The sequence below is a fragment of the Poecilia reticulata genome, linkage group LG17, assembly GCF_000633615.1.
Source record: "Poecilia reticulata strain Guanapo linkage group LG17, Guppy_female_1.0+MT, whole genome shotgun sequence".
In the NCBI taxonomy this organism is placed as follows: Eukaryota; Metazoa; Chordata; class Actinopteri; order Cyprinodontiformes; family Poeciliidae; genus Poecilia; species Poecilia reticulata.
In genome coordinates, this window is record NC_024347.1 from 27,250,616 (window position 1) to 27,270,873 (window position 20,258).

Here is a 20,258-nt window from a genome sequence, read left to right on the forward strand (position 1 = left end):
GGGTTCAGGCCTATGCAGAACAGCAGTGGGGACAGAGCATCTCCTTGGTATATGCCACATTTGATGGACACTTGTGCAAGTGGTTTGCAGTTGGCTTCAAGGGTGGTTTTCCACAGCCCCATCGAGTATTGTTCAGTTTGCAATAATGCAATAATGCAATAATGTTCAGTTTGTTCAGGAAAATAAACAGGATAAATAAAAATAAACAGGAAAAATAAAAAGGTGAACTGTTTATAAAACACTTTACACCATATGATGAAGTATTAGAGACAAACCAATATATTTTTATAAATTATGACAATATAGTCATAATAGTAGCAGAATAAAAACAATAATACAGGAAGAAAGTCGTGTTATTAATAGAAAAACTTTGTATCTGATCTTTTAACTCTAGCAATCAGCTCGATAAGTCTGTGTGGTTCATTAATAATAAAAAAAAATGCTAATTTAATAATTTGATTCTTTTTGTCAAACAAACATTTTGTGTTATTCTTTTGAGTTCTCATAAAATTACTACTTTATTCTCCTAATATCATGACTTTATTGTTCTATTATTTCGACTTTATTCTCTGAATTAAAAAGAAAATCTCTTATCTTGGCCCTAATACTCTATCGTACTTTAGTACTGCCTCACTGTGATGCCCCTAAATAAAATCTTCAGAAGTAACCAAATTGGTAAACGGTTAAAAAAATAAAAATAAATAAAACTGCACATCACCCTCAGCAGGAATTGTCTACTTCCAAGTTAATAACTCAAATTTATAATTCCTCTGCACCCAAATCCACGCCTTAACGGACAATTACATAATTTGTGCTGATACTATTTTTAAATGTAAAGCTGTGTCTTTTTGATATGCAAAGAATAATAAAAAATGTGTATTAAACTAAAGCTCGTCTTGTCTTCAGCCAGTGTTTGCAAGGATTTCACAGGCCTAATAAATCTGCTCTTTTCCTCCTGGCTTGCCAGAGTTTGTTTGGAAGAGTTGGGTGAGGAATATTCATTTGTCACGCCACGCTGTGCTGCAAGGCCTTGAATTTAACATTGCTATGAATAAAGATAACATTCCAGCTCCTGGGAGAGGGAAGTTAATTTAGCTTGAAGGAGGCGATTGGGTTTCTGAGGTTCGTTAAGTTTGATTACACGTTCGGCGGTGTTTGGTTTCGGATTTTGTGATCCAGAATTGGCATGAACAAGGAGGAAAAGTAGCTTTAGTGTGTAATTTCAGAAGAGTGTCTCTGGGAAAGCTTCACTATGCTGGCTATGAAGTAATGCTTTGGTGAGTTTTAGCAGAGTGTCTGTGTCCTTAAAAATTCATGTACCTAAAATTAAGGTCTTAGATTCATCAAAATATGCATGCTCGCCTTAAATACGTTAATCACAGGCCTTAAATGTTGTCATGTCAGGGCTGTTTAATCTCATGTTTTCTATGTTTGTTTTTTTCTGTCACACAAAAGTCTGAGTTTTGTAACTCGAGGCAGTTGAAACACTTGGTAACTATATGCTTATATACCACATTCTATCTAGCTGGGTTTTATATATTTTTTTTTACACCTGACATGTGTTAGGAAACGTCTAAAATTTATCTCCAGTTAGCTGGACGTCGTTTGTTTTCGCCACTGGATCACTCCTGTTGCCAACCTGTATGATGATATGTGGAAGAAAAAAGCTGCTGTCAAGAGCCACAAACAAACCCCAGAAATTTTACAGTTTTCACGTGGCTTAGCTAAAGCTCACCAGAAAACGTTTGACGCCGCTGCTGCTACTGGTACTGATCCCAAAGTAGCATTTAGGGCGACACAAACTCTGAAGTGGAAGGTTTAGTGGACTTTAAAGAAGACGTATTATAAAACATGCAAAATTCACATTTTGCATGTTTTTCTACTTCCTCTTGGGCCTCTACTGCTTCTAAAAACAGCCCATGAAAGAACCAATCAGCCATATTTTGGCAATAAGTTAATGTTATTTAGTATCTGAAAAATCAGCCGTTTCCTAATATAATTTCACAAATCAGCAGCCACTGCCCTTCACCTAGCAACCCAAGTGAAGCAGCACATTTGGTGCTATATAGGCACCATACAATGGCTCCTGGAAAAGATAAGTGCTTTTTTTGTTAACTTATCATCCAGAAACAACTTGCTGAATTCTTGTTGGTTGTGCACGAGGCTCCACTTCTGCTTTTCAAAGATGTATGGTTGTATAATTGTGCGTCTGTTTGCAGCCATTTTCATATGGAGTGTAAACATTGAGTTTAGAGGAACGTGGCCAGCAGCAGCTTATTTGGATTTAAAGTGACAAGACACCTTAAAACAGCTCAAAATAGGCCGAAGTGGCCAGACTAAAATCTCATTATCTAAGAGTGATTTTTGAGAAATAAATGTAATGAACATGTTTTGTACAGCCCATAATAGGTCTTAAATTTCATTTGCATTGGTCTTAAAAAAGTCTTAAATTTGAGTTGATGCTCAAAGAAACCTTGTTTATTTCTTTTGGTCAGAGTCAGGCGTCAGTTAAATGTATTGCAAAGTTGACCGTCCTTTTGTTTCGATCTCTGCTGAACCATTAGGATTCCCAGGAATTTCTGCGCTGCTTGATGGATCAACTTCACGAGGAGCTGAAAGAGTCTGTGCCAGAGCCCTTCGACCTTTCCACCAGCATCGCCATGGACGACAGTCCCGAGGAGGACAACCACAGCCAGTCGGACAACGACTTCCAGTCCTGCGAGTCCTGTGGCAGCAGCGAGCGGGCCGACAACGAGGTGCAGGGCAGCAGCATCGTCATGGACAACACCAACGAGGCAGAGATGCTGATTCCTGAGCAGAATGAGATCCAGGCCAACAGGGAGTGGCAGAAGGAGAAGAACATGATTAATGATCTGTATCGCTCCGGGGTTAACGGCGTTATGGGGGGAAACAACGGAGACATCGACAAAGACGTTGACACCACCACGGACACCATGCCCATTATCAGCAGCCAAGGAGCCCTCAAGGTTCAGGGCAGAACATCAGGTAATACGTTTTATTACAGTGTTTCCCTCTCTACTGCTTTCCATATCACCCTACACTCTCTGCACAGGTGGCTTCCGAAGATAATCAGCTGCACTAGACTTTGTTTATGGAGAACTGAATGCAAATGCATACCACATTTTTAGACTTTTATTTAAAAAGTCTAAAAATGTTTGCAGTTTTAGACTGCAAACATTTTTGCAGTCTAAAACTGCAAAAATGAAAACTGCAATCAGCGCAGCCCTACTTCACATTCAAGTATCGGTCAGTCGCTGATTGTTTTATTTTGTATAGTTACTTATTTCAAACAGACAAAAGTAAAAACAAGAAAAAATTCAAATTTAAACAAATTATTATGCCCAGTTGACATGCAATTTTACATTCCCCAAATCTCCCAAAATTAAGTAAATCATGAAAAATGTATCGGTCCACAACTAGTCAAAATACCTCTGCTACTCACGATAAATGTTCAATGTTTAATACTATTTCTTTTCCTTCAGATTGCTTTTCGGATATCCAAATGTCCAACATCACACGACCACAAAGTCCAGTCACTATAGAAGGACATATTCCCAAAATATCCAGCAGTCCTCCCAAAGCTACCTCCGGATGGCTGAGCTTAAACCCTGCACACAAGAAAGGTACGGCGCTTCTGTTGCCTGCAGCTCAGCTCACAGTCATGATTAGAGCCAAATCACGCCGAGAGTTAAAAAAAGGAGATGTGAGTGGGACAGGATGGCAGGAATATCCTTGGCAAACCTGACTGTAAACCGGTGTTCTCACATTCTGCTTCTCACAGCAGTCGCAACGTTCTCCCCGCCAAAGAACAAGCGACAGAGGAGATACCGCAGCGTCATCTCAGACGTCTTCGATGGGACCATTGTCAGTTCAGTTCAGTGCCTCACCTGTGATCGGGTCAGTGTGGCTGTTCTCTAAGTACTTATCCTCTAACACAGCAGTGTAAAAGGGCCGGTGGTTCCAGAACCCATTTACAAACTGATAAAACATCAATAAGTACGTGTCTCTGTTAAAATTAAATATCGAACGTCTTTTAACTCATCAGTCCCTCCTGTATTTCATGATTGTTTTCGGCAAATTTGCAATATTTACGCTCATAAATGACTTCCTGTCAATTGTTGATGGGAAGTGAGACATACAGCCACCTGCAGGTGGGAGTTAGCATCACTTAAACCCAGTGTTGTCTACCATTTTTGCAGAAAATTTGCAATAAACTCGTAAATAAATGTAGGATTTGTTGATTTTGATTGAATTTTGCCAAAAAAAAAAACTGGATGTAACTTGGAAGTATTCAGGTACAAAACTGTTTTGCTTTGATTAAATAACATTTGAACACTCAACTGTGATCTTAAAGGTTCTAGTTATGCATTCCTCTGGAGTCCAGAGGGGCCACATAAAAAGCCCAGGGCCTTGAGTTCGACACATATGCTTTAATACCTTTATATTCCAAAACTGATGAGAAGCTATCAATGTTTTTAGATATGAAGATACGAAAGGAGTTCTTTTGTTTTCATGAAATTTATCCTTGTGATTTCTGCACAATTAATTAATCACAATTAATCGTGGGTGGCCAGAAATCTTTTCTGTATCCTCTCTGGGCTCAAGGAATACCATGGCAACATAAAGTAATTAGACTAGATGTTATAAAAAATAATGTTTACTGCACACTAATGAATGTTTCAGTTATTGATTTTTATATTGATTATCATGACTGGAGAAAAAAAATTGATAATTTTTCTGATTTTTCATTTAAGTTTCAGAAATAAATTAAAATACTCAAATATAACTTATTTTCTAAATTAGAAAAGAAGCATCTTATTGCACAAATACAACAACATAACATTTCTTTTGCAGCAAAAAAAACACTTCTGAGTTGAATCCTTTATGCTTGACTTAACAGCAACGCAATATAGAGGTGATCTATTGATTAGGTTTTGAATTAACCAATAAATAATTGGATAGAAAATGTGCTTAATAGGATATTTTTAAGACAATCTGAAGTGGGTGAAGCTAAAACCTTTCCACTTCAGGAGTTTTGTATAGAACATATTTACTGGCATTTTTTTTTTCATTTTAAATGCAAAATGTAAATATTTTTGTACAATTTTGGCTTAAATACGTCTCTGAGTTTGTTGTTCTTTCACCGATTGACCTATTTTTCAAACTCTAGTTAACAGTTAACAGATTACTAACTAAATCAATTAATCCAATTAAGCATTTCAGCCCTAAAGCACAGTTTTCTACAACTTAGTTAAATGTTTTTGCAGTGTTTGCTGCCATGATGTGTCCATGGCTGAATGTTCAGTGTGTGGTCCATGGCTGCAGGTATCTGTGACCCTGGAGAACTTCCAGGATATCTCGTTGCCCATCCCGGGGAAAGAGGACCTGGCCAAGCTCCACTCGGCGTCCCACCAGACCGCCCTGGTGAAAGCCGGCTCCTGCGGGGAAGCTTACGCAGCTCAGGGCTGGATAGCGTTTGTCATGGAGTACATCAGAAGGTTTGTGTAAAACACCTGCGCTGACTTTGCCGGCAGTTGTTGTGTCCTGTAAGCTTGTGCCAAATGAAGGTTTTTGTTTCTTCTCCAGCTGGTTCTGGGGTCCAGTGGTTACACTACAAGACTGCCTTGCTGCTTTCTTTGCCAGAGATGAACTAAAGGGTGAGTAAATTGGAGGAAAAACTGACTTTTCATATGCAAATGATTCCTGTTTTAACAACATTTTGTTCTTTGCTTGCAGGAGACAACATGTATAGCTGTGAAAAATGCAAAAAGTGAGTGAATGAAGTAGCTCTTCCTAAACTGAACTATTTTCCTGCAAAACAAAACTGCACCTATAATAATCTGCTAATCTTTATTTCCTAGGTTAAGAAACGGAGTGAAATTCTGTAAAATGCAGAATTTACCAGAGGTACAGAAAATCCATTTAAAGGGGCAATATTATGTAAAATTGACTTTATTTTGAAGTTCACATTGTGTCATAATGTTATGAAGTGTCGCTTTGATTCTTTCATGCATTTTTGGGAAATCATTTAATCACCATGGCAACCACTCAGCTGTGCAAAAACGCCAGGGTGGACCTAGCTCCGCCTTCGAGACACAGCTCCTCCTCTGAGCTGCAGTTTTCAGGCTTCTGAGTTCTCACAGAGCACTCAGGTCCTTCAGACTAGCCAGCAGCAATTAGCAAACACCTGGTGGAACTGCGTATCACATTCTCAGTATAATGCTGGTTAATTAAGGGCAATGTGGTGATGACTTCCTGAAGGTGGAGTTTCAGAAAGAGCAGGAGTTTTTAAAGAGACAGAGGCCCAATTTCAAGGGCCTCTGTCTCTTTAAGCATTTTTAAATTTAAGCGTTTTTAAATTTTTTTAAATTGCTTAAAAATGTAAGTGTTTATTTAAATTTAAGCGTTTTTATAACAAGTGAAGGTAACATAGACACTTGATTTTGCTATAAAATGATCCTATGTGGTTGGAAAACACCTAATACTGCCCCTTTAACCACCTTCCTTATCCATATTGTAAGGAATGTTTCTTTTTGTGAAATAATCAAGCTGAACTCCCTGTGCTCCAGATCCTGTGTATTCACCTGAAGCGCTTTAGACACGAGCTGATGTACTCCACCAAGATAGGCACGCACGTCTCATTCCCGCTCGAAGGCTTGGACCTGCAGCCGTTCCTGGCCAAAGACAGCTCGGCCCAGACCACCAGCTACGACCTGCTGTCCGTCATCTGCCACCACGGCACTGCCAGCAGTGAGTGGGCACTGAAGCTCTGCCATCTACTGGCACGCAGAAAAAAACTCTCGCCGGCTTGCTTTGATTTGTGAACGCTGTCTCATTTTAGGTGGCCACTACATAGCGTACTGCAGGAACAGCGTGAATAATCTGTGGTATGAATTTGACGACCAAAGTGTGACCGAGGTGCCCGAGTCGTGCGTCCAGAATGCAGAGGCTTATGTTCTGTTTTATAAGTAAGACATCAGAGTTGAACTTTTTCTTCTTTTCTGGTTTTTAATCAGTGCCGCTTTGACTCCTCGCTCACATCTGATTAATGTGTTTCTGTCGCAGAAAGAGCAGCGAGGACGCGGTGAAAGAACGTAGGAGAGTGTCGGGGTTGTTGAGCATGATGGAGCCCAGCCTGCTGCAGTTCTACATCTCCAGGCAGTGGCTCAACAAATTCAAGACCTTTGCAGAGCCGGGCCCCATTTCCAATGATGACTTCCTTTGTGTTCATGGAGGTGCGCAAGTCATTTCCTCACTGAAAAACTCAGTTCTGACAATTTCACTGCCAACTTGAAAAGCGCCTGTTTGTGCCCATCGTTTCCTAGTTTTATCAAGAACATTAAAGAAATGAATCTATACAGGATGTCCTCTCATCCTTAAAAATTCTTAAATTTATGTATCTAAAATTAAGGCCTTAAAAATGTCTTGGATTCATAAAACAGAATCACTGCAAAAACAAAATCCTACCAAGTATTTATGGTCTAATAAGACAAAATTGACTTAAAAGTAACTTTTCAGCACTACATAGAAGCAATACTTAAGTCAATAACTCTTAAATGTTGATGAAAAACTACTAGCTCCATTATTTCACTTCATGGGAAAAATGTTTTGTTGCAAGTGAAAATATCTGCCAATGGAGCATCAATATTAAGGAATTATTGACTTAAAACGAGCTCTTCTGTCTTGATGAAAAGTTACTTGTAAGTTAGTTTTTTTATTTCAAATATAAGATGAAACAATTTCACCAAAAACTAGACTAAAAATGCTTGGTAAAATTATGATTTTTTGCAGTGAAGTTGGTCTTAAGAAGGTTAATCATGGATCTTAAATTTTGTCAGAGCAGGAATATTTAATCTTATATATTCTATATAGGTTTTTTTTTCTTTTTCCTTTTCTGTCACCCAAAACTTTTGAGTTGGGCGCAGATATCTTCATTGAGTCAGTTGAGGTCATCAATATATATCAATAATTGAGGACACCGGTAGCGAGTAGCCAATATATCCTTGCTAGCTTGCTATATAGTTTTTTTTTCCTGTTGTTGTGGGTAAGTGAAAATTTATCGGCAGTTAGCTGGTCGCCGTTTATATTTGCTGTTTGCTCTGTAGTTGTCAATTCACACAAGAAAAAGTACACAGAGCTAATATGCAATTTTATTTTGTACATTTCTGCTTCAATACAGGTCTTAAATTTCATTCATGATGGTCTTAAATGTCTGAAGTTGGTGAAACCGCAGAAACCCTACAATAAAGAGCATGCAAAAACAGAAATGCCTGCAGGTTGCTACATCATGTCTTATTGGTACAGAGATGATATCAGTGCAGTAAAACTAAGATCGTCTCTGGGCAAAGCGGCCGGCTCAGAGCATAACAGTTTCTCACCTTCAGAAATGTATTTTCAGGCAAGCTGTGGCAGCATATGTCCTCAGGAAGTGGTTTTCTATAATAATACCTTCATATGGTTGGTTGTCCTTTTGCTTTTTTTATTTGAAAATGTTCACTTGAATTTTAATCATCTTAGATAAAAGATGAGGATTCAAACATTCGCTACCCTGAAAGCTAATGACTTATCCTGATTATTATAATTAGAGCCCTGTGCAGCTTTCAAGTACCTCTTAATCACAATGTTCATTGTCTTGACTTGTCACAGTTAAATCTCCTGCTGTACAGCTTTTCTGCAGAATCTCTGCAGCCCTACAGTGTCAACCTTGTTTTCCGATGTTATACAAGTTTTGCATAAAGCAACAAGATGGAAAAATTTAATATTTTAATAAGTTTTAAGCGTGCAAAGTTAAAATATACACTGTTGTCCTCATTTTTAATTCTAAAGTTATACATTATTTTATACATTTTTAATAATGAAGGTTAAACTTTTGCTAATTTTTTTAATTCAGTGTCACAAGAAATGGCTTTTTTGTTGTTTTTATGAGATTGGCAAATTGCTCCAGCTGTTTAAATTTGGATTAGGGCTGCATAATATTAGAAAAACTGACATTGCATTTTTTTTCTGCCAGCAGTGAGTGGGCAGTAGCTCATCTGCTGCTGTGAGACTCTGTCAAACTGACTAAATATTACAATACAGGTTCATAATACTTGGAACATATTAGCCAATAATTACTGCTTTCCAAAGAGTCATTTGCAGTGTCAATATTGCACACGCTGACATTATGATGGTGCCATATTTGTGCTATATTGGGTATACATAATTTAGATTTCATTAAAGAAAGTTCAAAGAGTAAAACATTTTGAAACATTAGATGTAAAGATATTCTTAAGTTTTGTCATTCTTTGGGAGACTCATTCTGAGCCACAGAAAACAGTAAATGTGATGTTTTTAAGGTTTCTATAAACTATAAATAAATTTTTAGCAAGATTTATTTTTTCCTCATAAAGGATTATTGAGTTTTATTAATTAAAAATTTATATATTGCAAGTATTTCACCTGCAAAATTATGTTATGAAGCACACTCCAATGAATAATTTCAAAAACGTCCGTTACCTAGCAACCCTAGCAAAGTCCAGCCCATTACCCGGCAACCTCATCTGAGTTCCAGGATGTTGGGTCAGCTTGTTTTATCAATGCGTGCACTGTACAATGGCTGCTGGAAAAGACGAGTGTTTGTTGTTGACTTACCATCCAGAAACCACTTACTGCTTTCTTGTTGGTTCTGCTGGAGGCTCCACTTCTGCTTTTCAAAGATGTACTGTTGTGTAATTGTGCATTGAGTTCAGGAATCAATATTTGGTGGAATAACCAGGAGGTTTTCAACGGGGTTCAGTGCAATGGGCTCTTAGTTTTTTCCGGAGCTGAATAAGGACACACATAGCCATTAATGGACACATACACATATAACCACCATATAATCAGTGGATGTGAGAGTTCAGGGTGTTGATTGTCTTTGGGAAGAAGCAGTTTTTGAGTCTGCCTGTTTTGTTTTTGTTTTATCAGGCGTGCCACCCAACAAAGCGCCGTACATCGACGACCTGGTGACGATGCTGCCCCAGAACGTGTGGGATCACCTTTACAGCAGGTACGTCTGTAAAGGTGCCGTCTGGCTGCGGTTGTGTTTGCCTTGTGGAGTGCACTGCAAAAACACCAAATCTTACCAAGTATTTTTAACCTAGTTTCTAGCCCAGTTATCTTATTACACTTGAAATAAGACAAAACTAACTTACAAGTATCTTTTCAGCAAGATGTAGGAGCTTGTTTTAAATGAATAATTCTTTAATATTGGTTAAAAGTACTAGTTTCCATCCATCCATCCATCCATCCATTTTCTTCCGCTTATCCGGGGTTGGGTCACGGGGGCAGCAGCTTCAGAAGGGAGGCCCAGACTTCCCTCTCCCCAGCCACTTCTTCCAGCTCCGGAGGAATCCCAAGGCGTTCCCAGGCCAGCCGAGAGACATAGTCCCTCCAGCGTGTCCTGGGAGGGACTATGTCTCTAGTTTCATCGGCAGATATTTTCACCCATCACATGGGACAAATGTCTTGTTATAAGTCAAATAATCTGCCAATGGAATTAGTACTTTTTCCAACAATATTTACTTAAAACAAGCTTCTATATTTTGCTGATAAGCTACTTTCAAATGACTTTATTTCAGGTTTCTTTAGATATTTGCACTAAAACTAGACAGAGAATACTGTGCGTGTTTACCTAACCCATGTGTTTGCCTGCAGGTACGGAGGGGGCCCTGCTGTCAACCACCTGTACGTTTGCCACACGTGCCAGATTGAGATAGAAAAACTGGAAAAGCGGCGCAAATCGGAGCTGGACCTGTTTGTCCGGGTGAGCCCTTCGCTCCGTTTGTTTGAAATCATCTGATAGCGCCTGGCTAAGCAGCGAAGACGAAGCAGAAGCTGTTTTGGGTGTGAATGATAATGCATTGTGTGCCTCGGAGCAGCCAGGACTAATGGGTGCATGCAGGCCCATTCTCCAGTCTTTTTGTAACCAGTTGATGAGATGAGAAGGAGAGAGTCCGATAAAAGCCTTATCATTAATGGATGGAGACAGATGCAGCTGTTAGTGCCTCGCTCACACAGGCGCTGCTCCAAGGAGAAATAAATGCATTATGCGTGTGAATTGGAGGAAAGAACAGAAAGACGGAAATAACCGCGAGTTTATTTCTGTGAAACATTAAAACTGGCGCAGTGTGGTGTCAGGACTGTCTTCTAATTGGAGGAACTACCAGAGAGAATTAATTAGGTTTTTCATCTGTTCTCTTCTAAATCCTTTCATCCTCAAATATGTTTTACCCCCACCCATCTTACGTTCCCTTTCCTCCCTCTTGTCTCCATCACTCACTCCTCCCCCACTTCCTCTCTGCCGCTCCCCCCTCCCTGTAGCTCAACAAGGCGTTCCAGGAGGAGGAGTCTCCGGTGGTCATATACTGCATCAGCATGCAGTGGTTTCGTGAGTGGGAGGGCTTTGTCAAAGGAAAAGACAATGGTAAATGGACTGAAGTCTTTCCTTTCCTCCCCCCTGTCCCGTTTAAATATCTACTTAAAAGGTCATATGAAGATTGAATAAAAACTGATGTGTGCTGATGATTAAAATGTGGGAAATGTTTCATCCTGAAGTAAGCAACTGGTGTAGATGTGGATAAATTGTGAATAGTATATTTCTTGTTTGTGGATGTAATTAATTTAGCAGGGAAAAAAACCCTCCTGATGTTTCATCAGAGAACTTCCTGAGTCCCCTGAGTCAAGATTCTGTCATGCTGCAGCAAAATGAAGTGTCACAATACATTTCATTTTCTAGGCTTCCCTCACTTTGTATTGTCATTTCTATTTATAACGACTTGCATCTGGAGCGTTTGGGAAAGTCTTTTTTTTATTTATTTATTTTTTTTGTTTTCTTTGACTTCTGCTCCTCTGATATTTGCGTTCTCTCAGTAACAAACGGGAAGTCGTCTTCGCTTTTCGTAGAACGACAGAAACGTTTGGCATTTTAACACGTTTGCTCTTTGTGTCAGCTGCAATTAAAATATGTCTTTAAAGACATCATGTGTGCGAATTACTGGTGATATTAAACACTTGTTTCTCCTTCTCATCTGTCGTTTTAAGATCCTCCAGGACCGATTGATAATTCCAAAATATCCGTTAACAAGAACGGACATTTTATCCTCAAACAAGGTATGAACAAGATGTACGCCACACAAAAAAAACATCCTGTCTCACAGTCTGACATAAAATCAGATTTACCTTTTCTAGATGAGTTGTGATTTTCTTTTTCTGCTTATTTTTTTATTTCTTTTTTCAAAGTCAGAGGTTTGAAGTGTTACTATGCCTCTAAGCAACATCTGAGCTAAATTCGAGTCGCACCTGTGGATGTATTTCTCACGATATCACACCAGGAAACACAAGATGGTATTGTGGAAAAATCACAAGAACTCAACCAAGATATCAGAAATTTGATCTTCAAAACTCTAGATCAACCACAAGTCATCTAATGTAAAATGATTTTTGGGTCGTATCAAAATCATAAATGTCCTCAAAGGACCACTCAGAGCTACATTATCAAACTATTAATGTGTTAAGAGTTTGATAAATACTTCTTAAAATTGATTTGATTGATAAAATGCATAAACACACCTGTTATCTTGAACATTCTCAGGAGTCTAGAGGGCCACATAAAAAGCTACAGCGGGCCAGATTGGGCCCCCGGGCCTTGAGTTTGACTCCATGTTGTCATGTTCATATGTTCAGATAATTATATACAAGTGTCAGCAGGATGCTAACATCCAGCCATGGATTCTGATGCATGTGTCTTAGTGCAAAATGTGCCTGGCTTCAGCCAGGATGATGCTGGCTGAAGCTGCTAAGAGGTTCATTCTCCTCAATTAAACAAATCCTATACTGACCGGTGCTAAAAGGACACTCGAAGAAGAAGAAGAAATTACTCCAAACCAAAGTTAAAAAAAATAAAATAAAAAATCAAGATTGAAATTGGGAAAAGACGGGAAGGTTGCAAGCTTGACGACATCGTCTCTAAGACATTAATAAGGAAGTTACAGCTTTGGCAAAAGTCAGTCTTCTGCATGTAAATGGACAAGGACGCTAAGCAGACAGCCACATTAGTTTCAAATTGGCTTAAAGCTACAATATGTAACGTTTATGCAAATTAGACTTTTTTATATCTTTGTTAAAATTACTGTTGTGACAATATGGTATGAGACAGATAATCAGTGTAATAATTGAGCTCCTCGGCCTTCTCCCAATTCTAACTAAAACATCAAATAAGAGTCGGGAAGCGGGTCTTAGCGCGGCTCATCCCAAACCCTGCCTTTGCTTTCTGCGATGAATGCTAGGCTAACTAGCATAGCCACCAATAACGGCTGAGAAATGGTTTTCCTGTAATGGTAAGTTGTTTCTCCACCATGAGGTTGATTGACGGCGCTAAGACCCGCCTCCCGGCTCTCATTGGTTGTTTTTGGTTGGGAGCGATGTATCTCTTCTTCAGACGGTAAAAGTAGCTCTTCACAGATTTTATGTCTCATAAACTGTCACAACATGATGACAGTTTTATCAAATATGTTAAAAACTTATATATTTTTTAATAAAAGTTACATACTGCAGGGTTTCCCCCAGAAAACTTGCTAAACCTGGTGGTTGGTCATTCATCCATCCATTGAGTTAAAAAAATGTTTAAAATTGACTGAAAATTTTAAAATACCACTTGATAATCATGTGTTGTTGAAAGATTGGAAGATTAATACCTGAATACCAACTGAAAAGATTTTTTAAAAACTGCAAATATATTTWAAAAAAACTTAAATAAATAAGCAATGCTTAGCCTGGTGGGGGCACAAGTAAAGCCTGGTGGCCCGCCAGGCTTGTAATGTACTGGGGAAAACCCGGCATGCTGCATCTTTAAGGACAACAAAATCAATGTTTTGGCATGACAAATACTTTGGCCCAAATAATGCTATTTAAAAGATAATCCCACCAAATACTAAGAAATTATATATGAATGTTTAGATATAAAGTAATAAAGATTCTTTAAGTCTGATTTTATGTCGGTGAGAGAAAGTGGTATGTCTTTTTATGGTTTGTTCAAACTGTTTCTTTTTCTTTGAAAAGACTTTGAAATATGTTAATTACTCTGGCACTCACCTTGCAGGAGCCGACTCCGGGCAGATCTCTGAAGAGACGTGGAACTTTCTCCACTCCATTTACGGTGGGGGACCTCTGGTGACGGTACGACCGAGTGTCAGCCACCAAGAAGCCGAATCCTCGCAGTCAGAAGAGAAAATCGAGGTGGAGACGCGCTCAATTTAATGCAGCACTTGAGACAAGACAAAGAAACATTCATGGATACAATAATAAAAAGAAGCTTTTTATTTTGCACTTTTATTTCTGATGCATCCAATCAAAGGACCTCATCTTTACTGCTATGTGACAGCCTTTCGACGGAGGGATTTTACATGTCTTAAAAGGCTTGCCATGTTGTAAAAATATGTATAAAGCGCTCTTAAATTTCTATTAGCACTGTATATTTCACATGTTGGGATATTTTGTTGTTTTTGTTTTGTTTGTTTTGCAGGAACAAGCATTTAAATTTACTGTATGTGCAGCTACAAATTCCTCTGAATGCCATATTTCTTTTCTGTTTGTCTTGACCAAATGAGCACATAATGTATGTCCATGTGTTGCTAATAATATCGATGAATCACATTATACTTTGCTGTAAATATATCACACATTATTCCTCTTGTAAGAATGGTAAGGAAAGGAGAAAATGTGACGATATCAAAGGTTATGAAGGGACTAATTTGCTGAGTAGTCTCAGGAATGATTTTTGTGTTTTGCACTGTTCTGTAGACACAAATTTGGCATGCACTATGCGGTGTCTAGTTTGTATTTGAATGTATCAGTACTGATAGTTTGTTGGTCAGAATTGAGCACTTGATTATTTATCACTAAAAAGAGTGATTCAATATGATGTCAATCGTTTGTTTTTTGTAGAAAATATTTGGCAGGCAGACTGTAACGCATGCTTATCTCTCAAGCACAGGTTAACTTAACAGTCACATGAAACTGCATGTAGATGCAACGCTTCTCGTATAACGTGGTCTGTCTTCACAGAATTGTACAGCAATCGGAAGCATCTTGTAGTATGAAATGAAAATCATCAACAATCTAATTAAAGGCATTATTTTTGTGTATGGGCATGGTGTAGCTTCAAGTGCTGGCTGATAGGTCACCTAAATGCTGTATTCCAAGTTTATGCATTTGACTAAGATCTACCCTGATGTTTTATTTTGCTGGCTGACACTATTAAACTTGATGCAAACATGCTGAACACTGTGCATATTTGATGTCACGCTCTGAGGATAGAAAATGAGATGAAATGTGTTTATATACAGTCTTAAGTTTAGTAATTTGATAGCTAGAATTACAGTTTGCAGAGGCAGAAAATCTTCCAGGGTAAGTGTTGCTTTTTTAACCGGAGCGGCTGAGTCGGCTCACACACACCCCAGACTAGTTGGCTGGACTGAAAACATGGCTGCGACCGAGGCAAATTTAAGGAAGTGAGGTATGTGTAATTCTTCAGCTTCAAAAGCCTTTAAGGAGCGGACCTCCCACGGGGCGCTTGTATTAGGAAAAGAAAATGTCAAAACTTGAATTCAGTRGCACACTAGATAAGGCGTGCGGCCTTAATTTGTGGCTGCACCTTAATTACATCGGCAAAGTTGTGCGCGGAACAATCAGCTAGCTGCGGCTAGCCTTAGCGGCTAACTGCTACTTGAGCCTGAACGCAGCAGCTGAATTATAAAAACACACTGTGGAATATAGTCACATTTATCTAAATGTCTATTTAGTAAATATCTGAAGCAGTTATTATTAATATTATTAGATTAGCGACAACTAAAATATACCCCCCATACTGAAACTATCTGGAGATAAAGCTAAGCTAACGTTAGCCAACTCGGCTAACTAGTCGATCATAACAGACAGATTCAAGTTTATTTATCCACCGACTGACATAGAAAGGGTGTAACTTTATTCCTTATTTTTCTTGTGCATTTTATGTGTAATCGTCTGGGGATAAAATGTGTGGTTTTTAACTCGCACTGAGAGCTAATGGTAAGTAAGTTTGCTACGTTTAGCCCGCTAAGCGACATGCTATAGATTAAGTGTGCTCTGCCTGGAAGTTGGACGGCGCTAACGTTTCAGGGGGACCAGTCTTCTGGTTTGGCGTTAATGTCAGGTTGTATTTTTAATATTCCGACTTTAACCTGCTTGCAGACTTTCTGTTAACGGGTCACACGTGTTTTGCGGCAACGCCGTCTAGTTTTTCTGGTTTTAACTGCATCCTCACGTCTCCCAACTTTTATCGGCATCTGATTAGCTGGGATGTTGGGGATTTGAGCGATTCTCATCGGTACGTATGGCAGCTCCATTTCGCGGATTTCTCGTTGCCAGCAGGCCTTTTGGGAAGTATTGGAAGTTCAGGTCAGCAACAGAGGCGAACACTAGCTAAAACAATTTTCAGTCTACAAAACTCAAGGGGGCTTTCCATCAGTTACTGTTTATAAAGATGTGTGTTATTTCACTTAAATGAGAGCAGCGTTTATTTTTCCCAAAAAATATGCACACTTTAAATAAAATCTGTCATACTGGTAAAGCAATCAGATCAACACGTGTTACCACAACTGACAGCCAAACAAGCGCTTTATAGAGGAACAGGAAGTATGTTTATTACAACCGCACGTGTCTTAGGTAGGTAACAATTTCATTTCGCTTTGACACTAAAAATTTTAGTTTAAACTAACATAATCTGGTTTGACGTGGATCATTTACAGCCCAGTTGGTATGATTAGTTATACATTTGCATGTTGCTTTTATCCTGCAAGGCATTGATCATCATTTACTACCACAAAGAGCATTCAAAAACATTTTATTGTTCTCAAAGGGAAATTAAATGTTGTTTTGTAGATCTTGATGTGTCTGTGTTGGACGGATCTCCTGTAGCAGTCGGTATTACAGTAGATATGAAGAAGCCTCTGACTGAAGGCTCTGTTGTAAAGCAGTTTCGTGAAGGGGATTTTTACGGTTGTTCAATTTTCTTGATTTTTCTGAAAAATCCTTCTTTGATTCCCCCGGTGTGCATTACCAGGTTGTTTAGCAGTTTCCTGGCTCTGATGCTGTTATGCTAACAGATGATGGTAATAAAATTTGCCCCGTCCACAACGGGCTTGTAGACCAAATGCTGTAGCTAAACTAACCTAAACTTCTTCAAGAAGTAAAGTCTGCTTCGTCCGTTCTTGTAGACAGCTCCACTTTTGTCTCTCATCTAGTCCATTCTTAAGAAATAACCATATTTACTTATTAAATAAAGGTTGCACCAGCAATTTGGGGAAGAACAATTACAATTTCGAGGTTGGAGAAAGTTTGTTTTGTTAATCTTTATATCATTTAAGATCATTGTTATACAATTAGAGTAGAGGGAAATTCAAATAAATGTTAGTAAAAGCAAAACACGTGGAGTATAAATAGGACATGTTCTTTCTGCAACATGACTAATCTTTTACTTTGCTTCCTAATTATTGTCCTAATAGATTTTTTCTGTTGAAGGTTTYGAAAGACACAGCAATAAGCATAATATTATGACCTCCTACTTAATATTGTGTTGCTCTTCCTTTTGTTGTCAAGTTGTGGACTCTACTAGAGCCCTGATGTTGTGCTCTGGTATCTGTCATCAAAATGTTTGCAAAATATCCTTTTAGTCCWGTGAATTGTGAGGTGGAGCCTCTGTGGATTAGCCTTCTTTGTGCAGRACGTTCCACAGATGCTAGATTTAATTTGAGATCTGCCTGAACGCAGAGGCCTGGTCAACCCTTAATATTTGTTGTTGTTGTTCTCCTCAATCCAGTCCTGAGCTGTTYTTACTTTGTGGCGGTGTGCAAACTTAGTTCAGGTTGCTTAAATCTTTAATTTCCTTTTGGGRTTAGTAAAGTATTTTTGAAGTGAATTGAATTATCCTGCTGAAAGACACTCCAACCATCAGGGAAAACTATTATACTTGGCATTGAGCATGCTGTTGCAATGTCATCCTCAGAGGTCAGCGTGTTCACCCTGATTGGTTTGCAGCAAACTGTGAYGAATTCTTTGAGACTTCTTTTAAATTAGAAACCCACTAATAGATGCCAAAGGGTGCTTTCACACCAGCRTTGTTTGGTTCACTTTAATTTAACTCTAGATTTCCTAGAAAGTCCGGTTCATTTGTGGAAGTGGGAATGCTAATCAAACTTTGATATGGACCAAAATGCATGTGTGCTGTTCAATGTGAACGCCAAGTGGACCGGAGACCGCTCCAAAAGGAGGAAGGGGACTACAGTGCAGGGCATTCTGGGTAAATGCAACTAAAACAAACACGCTAGTCTGGGAGAAATAACTCGTGGTCTGTTACCAAAGAAAAAAATTTATTCAACAACCACCAAAATCTGTTTGCATTTTGTGAAGGAAGTCGCCCTCATGCCTTCTTCAGAGGGTTTTGTGTTTTCTTTCAGTGGTTCTTGGTGCAGCGCCACCACAGGTGAGGTGGGGAAAATGTCTTTCAAAGTGTTGTAAGTCGTTTGCAGTGTAAAAATGTAACAAATGTTACAACATTGGTCYCAAATTAAATGAAGTCTACTCGACTATCAGGTGTGAAAACATCCTGTATCACTTCCACCTGTCAGTAGTTATAAGACTGTATATATTACTGTTACAGTTTTGTAAATTTTCTATGCAGTTCTGCAGCTCAGAATGTGTTTTTTTCAGTTTAAGATTGTTCTTCTGAAAAAGCTATCAATCCCTAAAGTCTGCAGCAACACTGTGCGAGTCACTTGCTCTCCTGATTTTACGACTTTCCGGTCATTACACCTCTGTAAGGCATGCTTGACATTAGATTGCACAAGAACTCAGGTCAGGCAGCCAAATCCACAATGAAATGATAACTTTGCTTTGGGCAGACTTGCATCACGTTTCCCACCGTCAACTGGTTGCAGCATTAAACAAATGTATCAACAACAAAGTATTTATCAAGACAAAGAAATGAGAGCAAATGCTCCGTATAGTTACTCAATTAAACTGTAATGATTTTGAKGAAGTGATTAGTTTTCTCCTTCTTTGGTGCTCGTCAAATGAAGTGACTTAATTGGTTTCGTGGTGTCGAGTCCAAGGGTGAACCTTCTGTCTGGCTTCCTTTCTGCATGGACGAATCACATTAGCTTTGTCAGCTGGACTCTTTAGTGGAGTGTGAGTAATACGTGCATATGGTAATTCTGGGTCCAGGCCGCTTTTGTATTTACTTGTAGGAGTAATATTAAACGCATCTAGATTTGTTATTGGCATATCGTAGAGGGAAAAACCTGCCTAAGGTAGAGACAGAAAGCGGTTTTAAATATATTAGTTTTGACAGAGCATGCCCTTCAGATTGATCGATTGAGATGTAATGTAAATGAGCACCGCAGCTGAACGGCCAGTTTATCAAATATGAGTTATTTCTCCGTGGACTGAAGGAATGCCTGTACCGTCTGTAGAAGGACGCCCAGTGAGATCATCTCTCTGTAAAAGTCACTTCAATACGACCTTTACAGAGTAAGGTTGTTTTTTTYCTTGTCCCCTTTTGTTAGATTTATTAGATGGAGYCTGATCTGGAGCATATTTCATTCTGTGTSTCTGTGAATCCTTGAGGAAAAACAGTTGTGTAAAGCAATAGAGTGGGGTTTTATATATATATTTAAATCTGTAAACATCTCTCTAATTAATTACACATTTGCATGCACAAAGCTAACTTGATTACAGATCTCATCCTGCATAATAATGCAAGACTTTCTGTTTGTCTATGTATTGTKTAGTTTGGCTTAGATGAGTACTTCAAAGCCTTTTAATTGTMAAGTCGGATATTTTGATCATTTCATTATGAAAGCTTCCATGTTGTGTCTCTGTGTTTCCCCCAATCTTCCTTTTGAGCTTTTAGTTTGATATTTGACGCTAGACGCTGGCTCTGTCTTATTAAGAAAACACAAGAAGAAAATTCATAACTATTCTTAGATGCACTTGCATGTTAATTTGTATTCTTGTTCACATTATGAAGCAGTTTCTTGGCTTTCACACCCATATATTGTTCCCAGCAGGATATTGTAGCAGGACTGGGAGTGACCATTCAAGGGCTCTGCTTTTACTTGAGTTGTGTCAGGAAATTCATTGTCATGCTTTGTGTACATTGCTTTTTTATTTTTGGGTACTCTGAA

General features: G+C 38.7%; 2 protein-coding genes across 7 annotated transcripts in view; both read left to right on the plus strand.

Moving 5' to 3' along the window:
* Nucleotides 1-15,319, plus strand: part of usp33 (ubiquitin specific peptidase 33) — a 35,725-nt gene extending 20,406 nt beyond the window's left edge. Inside the window, exons 10-24 of one of the 2 annotated variants that reach the window (XM_008434633.2) lie at nucleotides 2,565-3,006; nucleotides 3,504-3,644; nucleotides 3,803-3,918; nucleotides 5,347-5,519; nucleotides 5,608-5,678; nucleotides 5,758-5,791; nucleotides 5,883-5,928; nucleotides 6,591-6,771; nucleotides 6,863-6,989; nucleotides 7,087-7,256; nucleotides 9,967-10,048; nucleotides 10,696-10,804; nucleotides 11,362-11,464; nucleotides 12,082-12,150; nucleotides 14,138-15,319. In XM_008434633.2, coding sequence (XP_008432855.1) covers nucleotides 2,565-3,006; nucleotides 3,504-3,644; nucleotides 3,803-3,918; nucleotides 5,347-5,519; nucleotides 5,608-5,678; nucleotides 5,758-5,791; nucleotides 5,883-5,928; nucleotides 6,591-6,771; nucleotides 6,863-6,989; nucleotides 7,087-7,256; nucleotides 9,967-10,048; nucleotides 10,696-10,804; nucleotides 11,362-11,464; nucleotides 12,082-12,150; nucleotides 14,138-14,295 — 2,022 coding nt within the window. In that variant the 3' untranslated portion in view covers nucleotides 14,296-15,319. The remainder of the gene's footprint in view (nucleotides 1-2,564; nucleotides 3,007-3,503; nucleotides 3,645-3,802; nucleotides 3,919-5,346; nucleotides 5,520-5,607; nucleotides 5,679-5,757; nucleotides 5,792-5,882; nucleotides 5,929-6,590; nucleotides 6,772-6,862; nucleotides 6,990-7,086; nucleotides 7,257-9,966; nucleotides 10,049-10,695; nucleotides 10,805-11,361; nucleotides 11,465-12,081; nucleotides 12,151-14,137) is intronic. The other variant, XM_008434634.2, reaches the window with a different exon arrangement.
* A 122-nt stretch (nucleotides 15,320-15,441) lies between these two features.
* The window catches only part of zzz3 (zinc finger, ZZ-type containing 3), a 30,503-nt gene continuing 25,686 nt past the window's right edge, over nucleotides 15,442-20,258 (plus strand). For 4 of the 5 annotated variants that reach the window (XM_008434635.2, XM_008434636.2, XM_017309982.1 and 1 more), the window contains exon 1: nucleotides 16,154-16,228. In XM_008434635.2, the coding sequence (XP_008432857.1) occupies nucleotides 16,222-16,228 (7 nt within the window). In that variant the 5' untranslated portion in view covers nucleotides 16,154-16,221. Of the gene's footprint in view, nucleotides 15,554-16,153; nucleotides 16,229-20,258 lie in introns of those variants that run through there. The other variant, XM_008434638.2, reaches the window with a different exon arrangement.